Source organism: Gobio gobio (genome assembly GCF_949357685.1).
Source record: "Gobio gobio genome assembly, chromosome: 6".
Lineage (NCBI taxonomy): Eukaryota > Metazoa > Chordata > Actinopteri > Cypriniformes > Gobionidae > Gobio > Gobio gobio.
In genome coordinates this window covers 14,045,419-14,060,013 of record NC_137102.1, presented here as the reverse complement: position 1 = coordinate 14,060,013, position 14,595 = coordinate 14,045,419, and the positions used below count along the sequence as shown (strand labels likewise).

General features: G+C 40.7%; 1 protein-coding gene across 1 annotated transcript; it reads right to left on the bottom strand.

The window, feature by feature from the left end:
* Positions 1 to 298: 298 nt before the first annotated feature.
* On the bottom strand, positions 299 to 8,553 carry inhbab (inhibin subunit beta Ab). The gene is made up of 2 exons (XM_079819203.1): positions 7,969 to 8,553; positions 299 to 1,540 (listed from the first exon to the last, which is right to left on the bottom strand). The coding sequence occupies exons 1-2, from the start codon at positions 8,375 to 8,377 to the stop codon at positions 738 to 740; spliced, it is 1,212 nt and encodes a 403-aa protein (XP_079675329.1). The 5' UTR covers positions 8,378 to 8,553; the 3' UTR covers positions 299 to 737.
* Between the last annotated feature and the right edge of the window lie 6,042 nt (positions 8,554 to 14,595).

The following is a 14,595-nucleotide window of genomic DNA, read 5'->3' as shown; positions in this document are numbered from 1 at the left end:
GAATGTGGCCCATAATGCTCTGGGGATCACATGTTACAAATGTTGGCATAGTGCAAATTTATATTACTGTTCATCAACATTCAGAATGTTTAGGAGAAAAATAATAATAATAATAATAATAGGTGATTAATAATAATAATAATAATAATAATAATAATAATAATAATATAGTTTGGCTCCAGCAGCTGGTCAAACTAATTTGTTCAAGTATTTCTCATAAAAAGAATGAAATAAAAACTACTACTACTTGTACTATATGTACTAAAAAAAATAGTTTTTTGTGTGTGTGAGAAAAGGGATGACAATAAAAACATGAAACAAAAGCTAACAAGACAAATAATAAAAAAAAAAGAAGAACATCCAGTTATAATACTTGACTTGCATAGAGTTGCATGTTTTTTTCTGCTTCTCAGAATATATAATTCCACACTTCAAAATAAGTCTCTTTATTGCAGTGCAGTGAATCAGGGCTGACACTTTGACCTATATGCACCCGTTCCCTCTCAGTCTCTGTCTCCCTTCATTAAAAAAAATATATTATGCTTTATTCTCCTCCGTCATTTTTATATGAAAGTGCCACGAAGACCGCTCCAATAATTAGTCCTATTGGAATGGTCTGGAAACAAATGGGTTGCCCGAGTTTGCAGCTCAAAAGTTTGTGGGTGAACACAGATCGCCAATCCTCTGATATGTGCTTTGTACCAACATTTAAGTGTTTGTTAGGAGTTCATGGCATTTTATGAGCAGCCACACTCTTCCACTATCATGTTCTGGATGTCTTTCTTAATGATCTTCTGCTCCTCGTTGTAGTAGAGCATGGACATGGCCCGTAGGCGCGTAGGCACGCAGCACGACTTGATGTTGTTAAAGGGGCTGTACCCGCGCATCCGATAGTGATTGATGACGGTGGAATGGAAGGAGAGGGCAGAGCCTGTGATGCTGGCCACGTGGCTGGGGCAGTCACCCTCGCAGTAGTTAGCGTGATATCCAGACGGAGCGATGATCCAGTCGCTCCACCCGATGTCCTTAAAGTTGACGTAGAACTGCCGTTTACAGCAGATGCGGATTTTGCCGTCGCACTCCAAGCCGCGCTTGCTGCGCCGGTGCTGGTGCTCCTCGGCTGGCTTGAGCACGACCATGAGGAAGGGTCGGTGAGATTGTTCTCTCTCCTTGCCCTTGTTGCCCTCTGCAGGCACCAGGATGGGCACGGCACCAGCTTCGGCACACAACGGACAGGAGACACGGAGACTAAGCAAACTGCTGTCCCCGTCCAGCAGGGTCTGCACCATGCGGGGCACGGGTAGCGTGTGCCAGCCGCTGCGTCGTGTGTCCACAGTCTTCTCGGACACCACCAGTTCCTGGGCTCCGTCGGAAGAGCCTGGATCAACTTTGCCATGCTGCAGGAGCTGAACGGACACCTTCCCCTTCCCTCGGTTGCCTTTAGCGACCTTAAGAAACAGCCACACATTGGCCTGCTCCACCACCGACAGTGTGTTGCCCTCCTTAGAAATGTCAAATTTCATGACGTCGGGGGCATCTCCTGTGAATGAAAGACATGAGGCAGTTGGTTAGTTTTAGTTTCAGTTTTTTATACATGGTATATTGTACTGTAAAACTTGATCAGTTTATTAATGGCGCCACCAGATGAGAAACTGCTTAACAGAATCCGAGTACATAATGCCTGCTGTAGTAAATTGTCTCTCTGAGGCACCATCTGCAGTCCTTCGTCAACACCTAGACTCGGCCCATAAAAACATTTCCTGCTCCTAAAATCCTGGCACTCCATTTGTGTACATAAAGCATGTATGTTATGACAAGGCCCTTCCCTATAACTTGCACATGACTGTCTACTACATGCCAGCTCAGCATCAGTAACCACCGCTGATTTACAGACTCAAGATATTGACCCTTTTAAACGACCCCTCCTCAACAGGACAGCTATTAGTTCAACTGTTTAGTCAACATGTCCAGATTAAATAAATCCTGTTATCTGATATAAAGGATAGTCGGCGTGGCTTCAAAAACACCTTTTCTAGAACTCAATCTTTTATGCTCGTCAATGTGTCACTGAGATATCTATCTAGACACATACAGTTGCAGGTTTACCTTTACTCAGTCATCTCATATGACACTGTATATAATAGTGAGCTATGAAACTAAAGAAGGGTCAATACAGTCAGTTCACACAAGGCTAGACCATTTTTTTTATTGTTTGTCTATGTATACATGCGCTTGACTGAAGTCTTTGACCAAGTCTCGAGTCTTGAACACAAGCGCAGTCCCTTATACATTTTGTGACGTGATTGTCATGATGTTATGAAAAACTGCCTGGATGAATTACTATTTAAAGCTCATGAAAGCCTCAGAGATCTTTGAGTAACTTTTACTGGACAGTCTGTCCTCTTCATTGAATCTCACATTGTCAGAAAACTCCCACGAAACACTGAATGGACTTAACACATAACAGAAAGAACTATTTTTAAAGCTGAAGTGTGTAGTTTGGATGGTAAAATACTCTGTCCTATTCCAATTTAATATGCAGATACAACCATAGCCGTTGATTCACCCCCTCAAATATAAACACTGAGGCTCGGTGGCGCTTTCAAAGGACTCAACCAATGGCATGAGATCAGGGCGAGTTGTTGGGAACATATGGTGTTTCACCTTTAAACTGAAACGAAAGCCAATATTCCCTTACTTTGTGGATTAAGTTGTCAAACAGATCAGTGAACAATGCAGTGCCACCATACAAATGTGAATCTGTTTGAAGTTACCGTTATGCTCCCAACTAGTTACTTTATCAGTTGCAACACCTTTTTAATTCAGCTTTGAGAGTTTTAGAAATTCTGGCAAGTAATGAAAAATCAGGAATACAGCTCAGTAATTGCAGGTCAATGGGAATGAGCAATCGCATAAACATTGTAGAAATACTGCAGATGTTTTCTGAGAAAGAAACAGCACAGCACTGGTTTTTATTTGCAAATGAATGCGCCTCTCTCTCTCTCTCTCTCTGTCCCTCGCTATCCAGCCTGATCTCTTATCAGAACACCTCTTAACTCGAACAAGAGCCGCAGTGTGTGACCAAGTATAAAGAGTTGGCCTTTCTTTCCATATTAAAAGGCAACTGCTCTTCTGCCACTGTCATTTGGTTCCTGAGCCAGACTTTTACTGTAGTTGTGTTGTCTTTCTTGTTGGTTTAAAAAAAAAAAACTGCCACGCGTCTCTGAAGTGACTGGGTCTGGGTGAGATGGACACTTCAGAAGCATGTCAGTGGTACTGCAGTTTCGGGGCAAAGGTCAACTGTGCCCGCTGTCACGTAAATCACACTGAATTATTCCTCTTATTTGTACACTCTTATCATATTGTCTCCATCCTTTATCTGTTTTGTATGTTGATAGTTTGCTATAGTGTCTGTGCACTGAAATATCAAGGACAAGACTGTTTTGAATATCATTTGGGTATAATCTGCTTTATGCAGATTGCAGAATTAGTGTAACTAGTTGAGCATGTAGAGTATCAAAGAAGATTAAAGGATTGTTTCTTAGTGTTACATTCATGCAGTGGGTCTTTTAATAAATGAAACACTGCCAAAAGACTTGATCACTCGGTAAACGTTTTCTGATAATATCTGGACTAAAAAAAGTGTTCTCAACTTAGTATTTTTTTGCTTAGGTACCGCCTTTATCCACACCAAACCAGATACAAACTAAATGATTGACCTTTATTATACTAAAAGCATCAGACACTAGATGAAAAACATACTCGCCTTGTGTCAAACTGAAGCAGTTTAAAATATATAGTATTAAATACTGCATTGAGTTTGATATTTGTGTGAAGGATTAAAATGGAAAAGAGAAAATCATTTTTTAGATAAACGCACATACGTCCTGCTACAAACTCTCATATTATTTTCTTTTCTTTTCTTAAAAATAATGCAATTTTATTTATTTAAATAAGTCTCTTATGCTCACAAAGGCTACATTTATTTGATTAAAAAAAGCAAAAGCAGTAATATTGTTAAATATAGTTCTATTTTTAAGTATTTTAAATTGTAAATTATTCCTGGGTTTTTAGCAGTCATTCTAGTCTTCAGTGTCACATGATCCTTCAGAAATCATTCTAAAGAAATTCTAAAGTGCTCAAGAAACATGCATATTTATTATTAATGTCGAAAACTGTTGTGCTGCTTAATTTTTGCATTTTTGATAGACATTTTAAAAGAAACCGTCAGACTAAAGCTATTCACGATTGATGTCAGTCAGATCATTGAATTACTTTAGAAATAGTCTCAAAATCAATTGCTTTTGTGTTTAGATAAAAACAGCATCCACCCAAAAGTGGTGTTAACAAGAAGCCTCACTGTAGTTGGATATATTGTTGTACCAGGATGTAAAAGTGATATCACAGTCCCTGATCACTACAACAATCACCCGATGACCACAGCACAAAACATATTATTCACATAACCAAGTGTTATCTTGCATTTACCTATAATACAGTCTTGCACTGCATTGTCTTGTACAATGCACAAAGATATCACCTATCTGTCCCCTAATAATGAAGCCTATCAATCGTCAGGAGACAGGGTTGACACAGGGGTCAGAACAGGAAATAAATAGAAACATCCCTCAGAATAAACCTCAAGAAACTTTAAGTCTTGCTGTAATGCATCTGTCAACTTCTAAGCAGTTTCAGGAAGAGGCAACAAGCCAAGCTAACCACACCAGATCAGCAAAACTTTCCGAGATCCAGATCGTCCGTATGCGTGAAGAGCTACTACGATTATTAATCGTGAAATCCTTCAGTGTGTCAATATGGACATGAAAAATGCTCTCATTCCATACCTTCAGACCTTTGTGAGTGCATCACAACTGCTATAACCATTTATCCTTTCCAGGATACCTGGCACTGGTATGTGAGCAAAGGAATAGTTTACCCAAAAACCATCATTTATGGCCTATTCACAACAAGGACGATCATGTTCCACAGATAAAAGAATGTCAACAACATGAAGGTGAGGAATTTTTTTTGCTAATTTCAAACTTTTGATGAATCCCTGTTCCTCCAGTCTCATCCCGTATCTGTGTTTCGTGAATATACTTTCAAAGAAACCCCGACCATTCCACACACCAACAGAGCCGCCCAGAGTAATTACTGGGCCCCATATTTTGATGAATGGAGCAATTATGGCCAGCTAACAGCCCTGTGGGTTTTGTATGGGATCGAACCACCCCATCCCTCTCCCCCACTCCCCGGAGCATCATTAACACCCCTGCAATCTCATAAAGGCTCTGAGGGGCCTTTTTTAATCTTAGGTTCATTCAAAAGGTCTATTTATAGCATCAAGGCATTATGCACATTTATGAAAGTAAACAGGCACAATAGACAGCGCCGTCAAATGTTTGCTGGCTCCTTCTTGCGCTCGATGATAGCTGCAATTAACAAGCTGCGGAAAACGTCCCATTAAGCCTGTGCGGGACTGTTGGTGGTCAATCTGTGTATAAGAATCAGATGGGACCGCCAATCCACATCATGGCCGGTGCTAGTCTAAAGATAGGTCAGCCTTGTTATCTTTAGAAACACTGCTATATTGTTTTTGCAAAAAAACCAAACCCTAATGCCATGGGATTGGGCCGCTTCAACCATCCGCTTCCGTACCCCATTCAGACAAATGTTGTTAGCTTTTTTTTTTTACAGCAGTGTCATGCTGATTTGTGGATCAGTGACATTGTTATAAATAAGTCATGAGGAACCAATTAAAAATGGAATGTACTTGTGGATCTTCCAAGCCCAGACTTAGTCTATTGAACCAACTAGGACGTAGTGTTTGTTAAAGGCGGCTCCAAAAGCATATTCAATAAGAGAGAGCATTGTTTGTGCCATTTTTGGGGGGTTTTACCAAACAATCGTAAAAAAATAGATGGCTGTCTTTTGGCTACTCTATAATTAGAAAAACGACACGTGAATAGCATATCATCAGGTCAGCAGACACATATTTTGAGTCAAAAAGCTCAACATTAGAGTTATTTGAGCTGTATGACATTTAAAATGAGTGATACTCTGTAAAATAGACCTCCATGTGAATGTTAATAAAGGCACAGTTCACCCAAAATGAAAAATCTGCCTTCATACTGTTCTAAACCTGCATGACTTTCTTACTTCTGCGAAACAAATTTTTGACAAAACATTTGGGGTCCAAATAACATTGGACCCCATTAACATTCTTCAAAATATTTTTTGTGCATTGCAGAAAACAAAGTCATACAGGTTTGGAACAACATCAGGGTAAGTAAATGTCAGGTAAACTATCCCTTTCAGTGGACTTTAAGTGAATACTTGACCTAGTTTGGATGCATACCATGATAAAGTGTTAATTCTGATGCTAAATCGCTGCCTCTACAATGTCCCGTTGCTTGACAGAACTGAAGATGTTTAAGTGGCTACATTCAATAGCTGTTAATAGGGGCATCATTTCCTCATTTCATATCATTACTCCTGCAGCAGCGCTCAGTCAGAGTGTTAATACTCCACAGCTGCAGCGCATGTGTTCCCCTTAAGATGACTCTCCCTCCTGCAGACCTCCGCTAACACCTACCTGAGTGCTTTTTAAAAGCACTCCTTCGAAACGGTAGTCTGAGTGGAGCCATTTGTGGCGACATCCACTGTACATCATATAATACTGTAAGCGTTTGCGGTGCATATCTTAAAAATGGAAACCGGCGAACGGACAGTTTCGAGCATCATGGGGGGAATTATTCGACAACTCGAACGATTCAAAACTGAATATTACCAAAACTTTCATCTCAAGATAGGTGGATTTAGATAAAACAGTCCTACTTTATAATAACATTAATTAATGCAACATTATATTAAATGTATGGGTTATACCTTGCCATAAGGTCCGTTTTTAACATTAGTAAATGCATTAGGCATCACGAAAAACAGCATTTTCTTTTACAGCATCTAGATTCATGCTCATTTATAAATGGACTATTATTAATTTAATTCATAATACATGAAGATACCTAATGCGCCAACTAATGTTAACAAACTGAACCTTATTGTAAAGCGTTACTAGTATATGTGAACCTTATTTGATCAAAATACAGTAAAAACAGTAATATTGTGAAATTACAAATTAAAAGAACCGTTTTCTATTTGAATATATTTTCAAATGTAATTTATTACTGTGATGCAAAGCTGAATTTTCAGGATCATTACACCAGTCTTCAGTGTCACATGATCCTTCAGAAATCATTCAAAAATGCTGGTTTGGTTCTCAAAAACATTTCTAATTATTATCAATCTTCAAAACAGTTGTGCTGCTTAATATTTTTGTGGAAATGGTGATGGCTCAGGATTCTTTGATGAATTCAAAGATCAATGAACAGGATTTATTAAATATAAATCTTTTGTAACATTATATTTCAATTTAATGCATCCTTGAAGAATAAAAGTAATATTTTTTTTTTTGTCGTACCACAAATATTTGAATGGTATCATTTTTCTTCCACAAAAGTGTTAAGCAACACCGTTTTCAAAATTGATAGTAATAATCATAAATGTTTCTTTAGCAGCAGATCAGCATTTTAGAATGATTTCTGAATGATCATGTGACTCTGAAGACTGAAGAAATGATGCTGAAAATTAGGCTTCACAGGAGTTGAATTGCATTTAAATGTATTAAAATAGAATATATAATTTAGAAATAATTTTTAACAATATTACTATGTTTTTATTAAATAAATGCAAAAAGAGACACTTTTTCCCAAAAAATTGTAGTTTCCAAACTTTTGACAGGTGTATATATATTCATGAAATGTATATTAGTCACCAAGGTTTCAAGTCATAATTCATTGTTTGTCATCTTTTCTTCCCCATCTTGCTCAACAGGTGAGAGTTCATCACTTAGCACCACAAACTATTAACGTCATCACATATCCTCATAAGGCACTAAAGCATCCTCACCTGGCTCCGCGAAGGTGATGATCTCAAAGGGCTGCTCCTCAGGTTGCTCTCGTTCCCCCAGCCCTCCTCCGTCTTCCTCTATCTCCACCGTGCCGTCCTCACCCACCCGTCCCACATGCAGCTTGCGGATGGCATTGAGCAAGGCGGCGCGGGGCACCGGGTGTGTGACGTTCGGCCGGGTGTTCAGATGCAGCATGTTGAGGATGTGCCTCTTGACCGCCTCCACCATGTCGGTCTGCTCTTCCGAGTCCTTCTGCCTCTGGGCTAGAGCGCAGGACGGGCAGGGGGTCACGGGATCATCCGGCCGCCCCGCACCTTGAGAGCCGCTCTCGGCCGGTGTGGGCGAGCAGCCCCCTGACAAACAGCCAGAGAGCAGCAGCACCCCTGTCACGAGCGTGAGAGAGGACATCCTGAGTGGCAGACTCACACCTCTGTCCTGTTCTGCTCCGCGGCCAAGATCAGTCACTGCGTTGGCTTGTTTGTCAAATCGATACGGAAAGTGGGAGCCAGTCCAAAATAATCCTTATCTGAACGGAGCGGTCATGGTGATAAAAGTTGAAGAGGGCTGAACGGAGCGCTGCTGGTCCTCTCTCTGGGCTCCTCCTGCAGGTTGATGAGCTCCGGGTCGGCGTCCGCGCAGCAGAGCTCTGGAGAAACCTGACGATGCACGGCTGCCCGTGCCGGAGTTGAATGGTTGGGTGGAAAGTGGGCAGGGTTAGACAGTTCTCTGACTCTTTCTTCAGCACTCTCTCTGACTCCCTCTCTGGCTTCTCAGTGTTTGTCCCCTCTCTCTTTCTCTCTCTGTAATTATACCTTCCTCCTCTTCATCCCTCCCTCTCACTTTATTACAATCTTTCTCACTACTGACTCACTGACTTTTTCATCTCATTCCCTCCCTCTCGTTCGCTCTCTTCAGTGACTCCTCCAGTAACATGTACCATTTTTTTTTCTCCGGAGAATCTAAGTTGCTCTTACGCACTCTCTCTCTCTCTCTCTTTTCCACCAATCATTCATCTCTCCAGCCATCAATCCGTCGGCACCTGTTGTGCAGGCTGGCTAACTGTGTGGTGGAATAATCTCATGGGGAGGGAAAAGTCGAGGGTTCAACATGATTATCATAGCTATCTGTGTGCATAACACGCGTGTAAACACACAGAGCGACTCATTCATGCTCAGTTAGGCACACGCAGCATACGGACACGCTTTTCATAGAAAAAGACATGGGAGGGAAGTGAGGCACTTCTGCATCAAATGAGCATTGAAAATGCCCAAACTGTTATATTTAATATTCAATCATTCAGCCAGGACAGGCATTTATAAGTTCATCTATTAACATTTTCTAATTTCTGCCAATGAACATAGGATGCTACATTATTTGTTTTTACATTTCTATATCTATAACATCATAGTGATGCATGGCAGTGACATCACTCGACTCCCTCTTGTGGTTATAATGCATACATTCTCTATAATTTAAAATGATTTTAAGCAGTTTTACCACAAACAGTAAAGTAGGCAGATCAAAAAATAAAATAAAAAACAGGGAGAACAATTAATAGAAATAAAACCCTAGAAGGTGATTCAGCACAGGAATGTTCATGACTGCAGAACAGACATACCGCAGCGTTTCTCCAGATGTTTGTGGAGTTCAGACCTCACGCCTCCAGAGACCAATGAGGGCTGTTAGTCGGCCACAATGTGTGTATGTCAGACAGATGCACGCTGGTCCATACATGTGTCTGCTTGAGCTGGAGCGCATCTCACCTTTCATTCCTTGGCTCCTGTGAACAAGCATTACTCATAGAATAACTCTGTCCCTCCTGAACTTCAGTTTTAAAAACACTCAATCATGAAGGCTGTAGGTGAAAGTCAATAGCGGCTGAGCAAGTGTTTTACATTTTAAAGGGGTGGTTGATTGCCCCTTTTAACAAGATGTCAAATAAGTCTCTGATGTCCCCAGAGTGTGTAAGTTTTAGGTCAAAATACCCCACAGATAATTTTTTATAGCATTTTAAAATGGTCACTTTTTGAGGATGAGCAAAACGTGCTGTTTTTCTGTGTCCCTTTAAATGCTGCTGCTCATGGGGCGGAGCTTGAAGAGCTCCAGTTAGCAGCTCTGATTACCTCATGCAGACCTCATGAAACTGTTCAGCCTTTTATGTTCAAACCTGAGTCGGGCAATGATGGAGAGACTCAAGAAGAAGTGACAACATGTAGAATGCAACAAGATGTTCCTGAACGGTTCATTTATGTTGCTGATGTGGAGTTCACTATCTTCAAGACATTGATTAGCATATTCTGTCATGATAATGGCCCTGCCCAAATGGCACACTTCATGTGCACTTTCGGTCTTGTGGACTTACAGTGGCTGCTGCGTGCGCGTGTCCGTTAAGTCCACGAGACTGTAGGGTGTCCCATTTGTCATTTTAGGTCTCAGAAGGGTGCTTGCGAGCGCCCTCGATGCGCACTTCTGCCGAGCCCGCACTGGTGCGAGCTACGCAGCGGACTTCTTCCCGGCAGTCAAAGCGGCATTACGCTTTGTTGCGTGTTCCCAGGGGCGGGGTTTATGTAAATGTCAGGATTAGTGATGTCACTAACCCGGGATGAAGCTTGTGTAGTCCAGCCGTTTGTTGTAGCCCTTATAGAGCAATTTCTTTAAAAGAAAATATCTCCCTTTGCATTGAACTTTTAGCGTTGTAACTTTGCAGATATTGTTTATGCTCAAAAAGCAACATTACACACTAACTAAAGTTTAAAAAGTGAAATGATGATCAACCACCCCTTTAATGGTTATGATAGCAACCTTATGAACCACACACATCCACTACCATTCAAAAGTTTGCGGTCAGTAAGAAGTCTTTTGAAAGAAGCCTCTTATGCTCACCAAGGCCTCATTTATTTTATACAGTGATATTGTGAAATTTAAAAAGAATAAGTTCTCTATGCTAATATATTTTAAAATGTAATGCAATTTCTGTGATTTAAAGCTGGATTTTCTGCATCATTACTCCAGTCTTCAGTGTCACATGATCATTGCTGCTCAAGGAAAAATGTCTTAATATTATCAATGTTGAAAACAGTTTAACATACATAAGATACATTTGTTGAATAGAAAGTTCCTTTTGTTCATAAAAGAACATGGTAAAGACATTTATAATCACATTTTTATATATTTAATGTCTGCTGAATAAAAGAAAACATACTGACCCCAAACTTTTGAACTGTAGTGTATAAAGATCTAAAATCTTTTTCACATCATTAATCCTACATGCTGTGCCTAATCAGCCAAGATGTCTTGTTTTGATTTAAAAGTGTATTGTGGACACTGTCAAATATTTCTATTTTGAAGTAGAAAAAAAAAAAGACAATCTAAAAGTCTAAAAGAGATTGAACCAAAAATGAAATGTCTATTCCTGGTCTTGTTAACACTTAGAAAGGAACACAACACTCCAATAGATCATTCTCGACTCTTAAACACTTATTCTTAGCATTGCCACATGTTCGCCTGGGCAGCGTGTGTGGTGAGTTAGCTATTTCTGAAAGGTTCCCATAAGGTGGTGTCATCACACATCCTACTGCCTGCCATGCCTCCTCTCTCTATAGATGACACATAGAGGGACTCTGGGAATGAGTAAGACAGGCTTCATCATCTGTGCATTCTCACGTGTTTCTACTTCTGTATCATTTTTCAAATGAGTACATCATTCCTTCGATTGCTTTAATCAAGCCTTTTTTGGTCTTTCCACATCTGGAATTAAGAACAAAAATATGACCACTGTTCTCTGAAAGTTGTTAAAAGTGGCTCTTTGCTGTAGTATTTGTGCTCGTGTTATGGTATGGTGTCATAACTATGAGTCTGATGATGTAAGAGGCTGTAAGGAGTTGGTGTGTGTGTGAGTTTTGGCAGGATAGTCCTCACCCACTACTACACTTCTGTATGAGTCAGGCCCTGCCGAGTGACGCTGTGGTACTGATGGTAGGCGGGATCCCTCGCTCTTTCTCTTCATCACTCTACCTGCTCCACCAGACGCTGATCATAGCCAATGAATCACCTGCAGTCATGTTTGCAACTTTCACTGCCAACTGCCTCTGCATCTCCTGAAGCAATCACGTTTTTACATGTGTCCGTGAGTTAGTCTCTGTCAGAATGAGTAACAGTTAGTTTTCCTCAAACTTCCTAAAGTCCTTGTAAACTTGCTATGCAATGCAAACAGCCAGTCATTTTAGAAATTATACAAGATAGTCACAGCAAAGGTTTTGGCTCAGTACATTTGTTTGATTGTTTGTTTTTGACAGATATTAATACTTTTACTCAGCAAGGATGCATAAAACGGATCAAAGGTGACAGTAAAGACATTAAATGTCACCAAAGATTCCAATTTCAAATAAATTGTTCTTTTGATCTTTCTATTCATCAAAGAATCCTGAAAAACTAAGTTTTTACTGTTTACACAAAATGTCCAACTGCTTTCAACATTGATAATTATAATAGCCTAAATGTTTCTTGAGCACCAAATCAGCATATTAAAATGATTTCGGAAGGATCATGTGACACTGGAGTATGAAAAAAGGCTTTCCAAAACATTAAAAAAATCTTACCAACCCCATACTTTTAAAAGATATTGTAGCTAAGCACTTGCTACCTTAGACACCCACAGCAAAAGAAATTCTTCATCTCAGGAAAGTATACTGATCTATTGCCTACCTACCTTATAACCATAATGCCTAATAAAAACAATGTGTTGCCATGGTAAAGGTCCTTAAAGGAGCACACTGACTTTTTGGGACTTGAGCTTATTCACCGTATCCCCCAGAGCTAGATAAGTCCATACATACCGTTCTCATCTCCGTGCGTGCCATAACTCTGTCTGACGCACCCACCGCTAGCCTAGCTTAGCACAAAGACTGGAGGTAAACGGCTCCAGCTAGCCTACTGCTCAATAAGTGACAAAATAACGCCAACATTTTCCTATTTACATGTTGTGATGTGTATAGTTACATCGTGTACTAAGACCGACGGAAAATGAAGAGTTGCGATTTTTTTTGACCGATATGGCTAGGAACTATACTCTCATTCCTGTGTAATAATCATGGAACTTTGTGCCGTACCATGGGTGGAGCGCCTGAAAATGGTCCCCAGCATACGCTCTGTGCAAGCAGGTTGTCAGGTTGGTTATGTTGATGGAAGTTACTCTATTTTCAGGTGCTGCGTAATATCATTGTGCCGCTGCACCCATGGTACGGCAGCAAAGTTCATGGATTATTACGCAGGAATGAGAGTATAGTTCCTAGCCATATCGGTCTAGAAAATCGCAACTCTTCATTTTCCGTCGGTCTTAGTACACAATGTAACTATACACATCACAACATGTAAATAGGAAAATGTTGGCGCAATTTTGTCACTTATTGAGCAGTAGACTAGCTGGAGCCGTTTACCTCCAGTCTTTGTGCTAAGCTAGGCTAGCGGTGGGTGCGTAAAACCGAGTTATGGCCCGCACGGAGATGAGAATGGTATGTATGGACTTATCTAACTCTGCGGGATACGGTGAATAAGCTAAAGTCCCAAAAAGTCAGCGTGCTCCTTTAACAGTTAAAAAAAATAAATAAACAGGTCCAAACACCAATATTGGACCCCATTGACTTTCTTTGTATCAACGAAAACATTCTCCCAGATATCTTTATATTGTGTTCCCCAAAAGAAGAATAAAATGTTTGGAACGAGCGAGTAAATGATGACATTTTGGGTGATCTATCTCCTTTGTAGGCCCCAGCAAACTCTTATTCAAGCTTCTGACTTCCCAATTGCAGGGCTTTCATCTGAAGTTGTCATAGTGTCACTTGTGACTAGTCTTCCTTTCTGTTGAAGGTATCTGTACTGTTGCTATTGCTGTTTCTGTAACTTAGTGTTACTTTAATGGGGTGGGTTAGTTGGCCTCATGCCCAACCCCCAACCTGGTGGACCGGGTGTTGTCCTTTGTCTGGCCCCTCTCTTAAGACTGTTCGGCATGGTTACACCTATCAGAGTCCCCACCGGTATAGCTACTCAGGGTCATAAAGGCACGCAAACCCCTCCCACCACATTAAGGTGACAATACAAGAGGGAGACCGAGCTGGAAGAAATTGGGCTCTCATGGGGAGAAGCACAGTTCACAGCTCAGGTCAGACCTAGATGGAGAGAGAGCAAGTAGCGGCTTTGTCTAACACAGGACGAAGAGGATTAAGTAAATATCCCCTTTGTGTAATTTCTGTGACACATTACAAACACTTCCAACTCTTGGAAATGGTACAGGTGAGATCTGCTAAATTGAACACAAAATATCATATTTCCTGTCCAGGTAAGATCATTGCAAACAGTTTAATATCATCCAGCTCACCCCAAGGACAAATGTCTCAAACGGTGACTCAAAAGCTCCTTTGACTTTTTAAAGCACTTTCAGTATGATTTTGACTCCAGCAGTTCCCACCTTCCCGAGGCGAGCTGCTAATCTATGCAGGTGATGTCACAGTGTGGGGAAGACTTTCATTTAGTGCTGAATCAGAGGAGACAGCGAGGGAAGCCTCATGTTTGCCTAGTCTAAATGTGGACATCCTCCCCGGCAGGCGAGCGGCTGATTCATACTGCTGTTT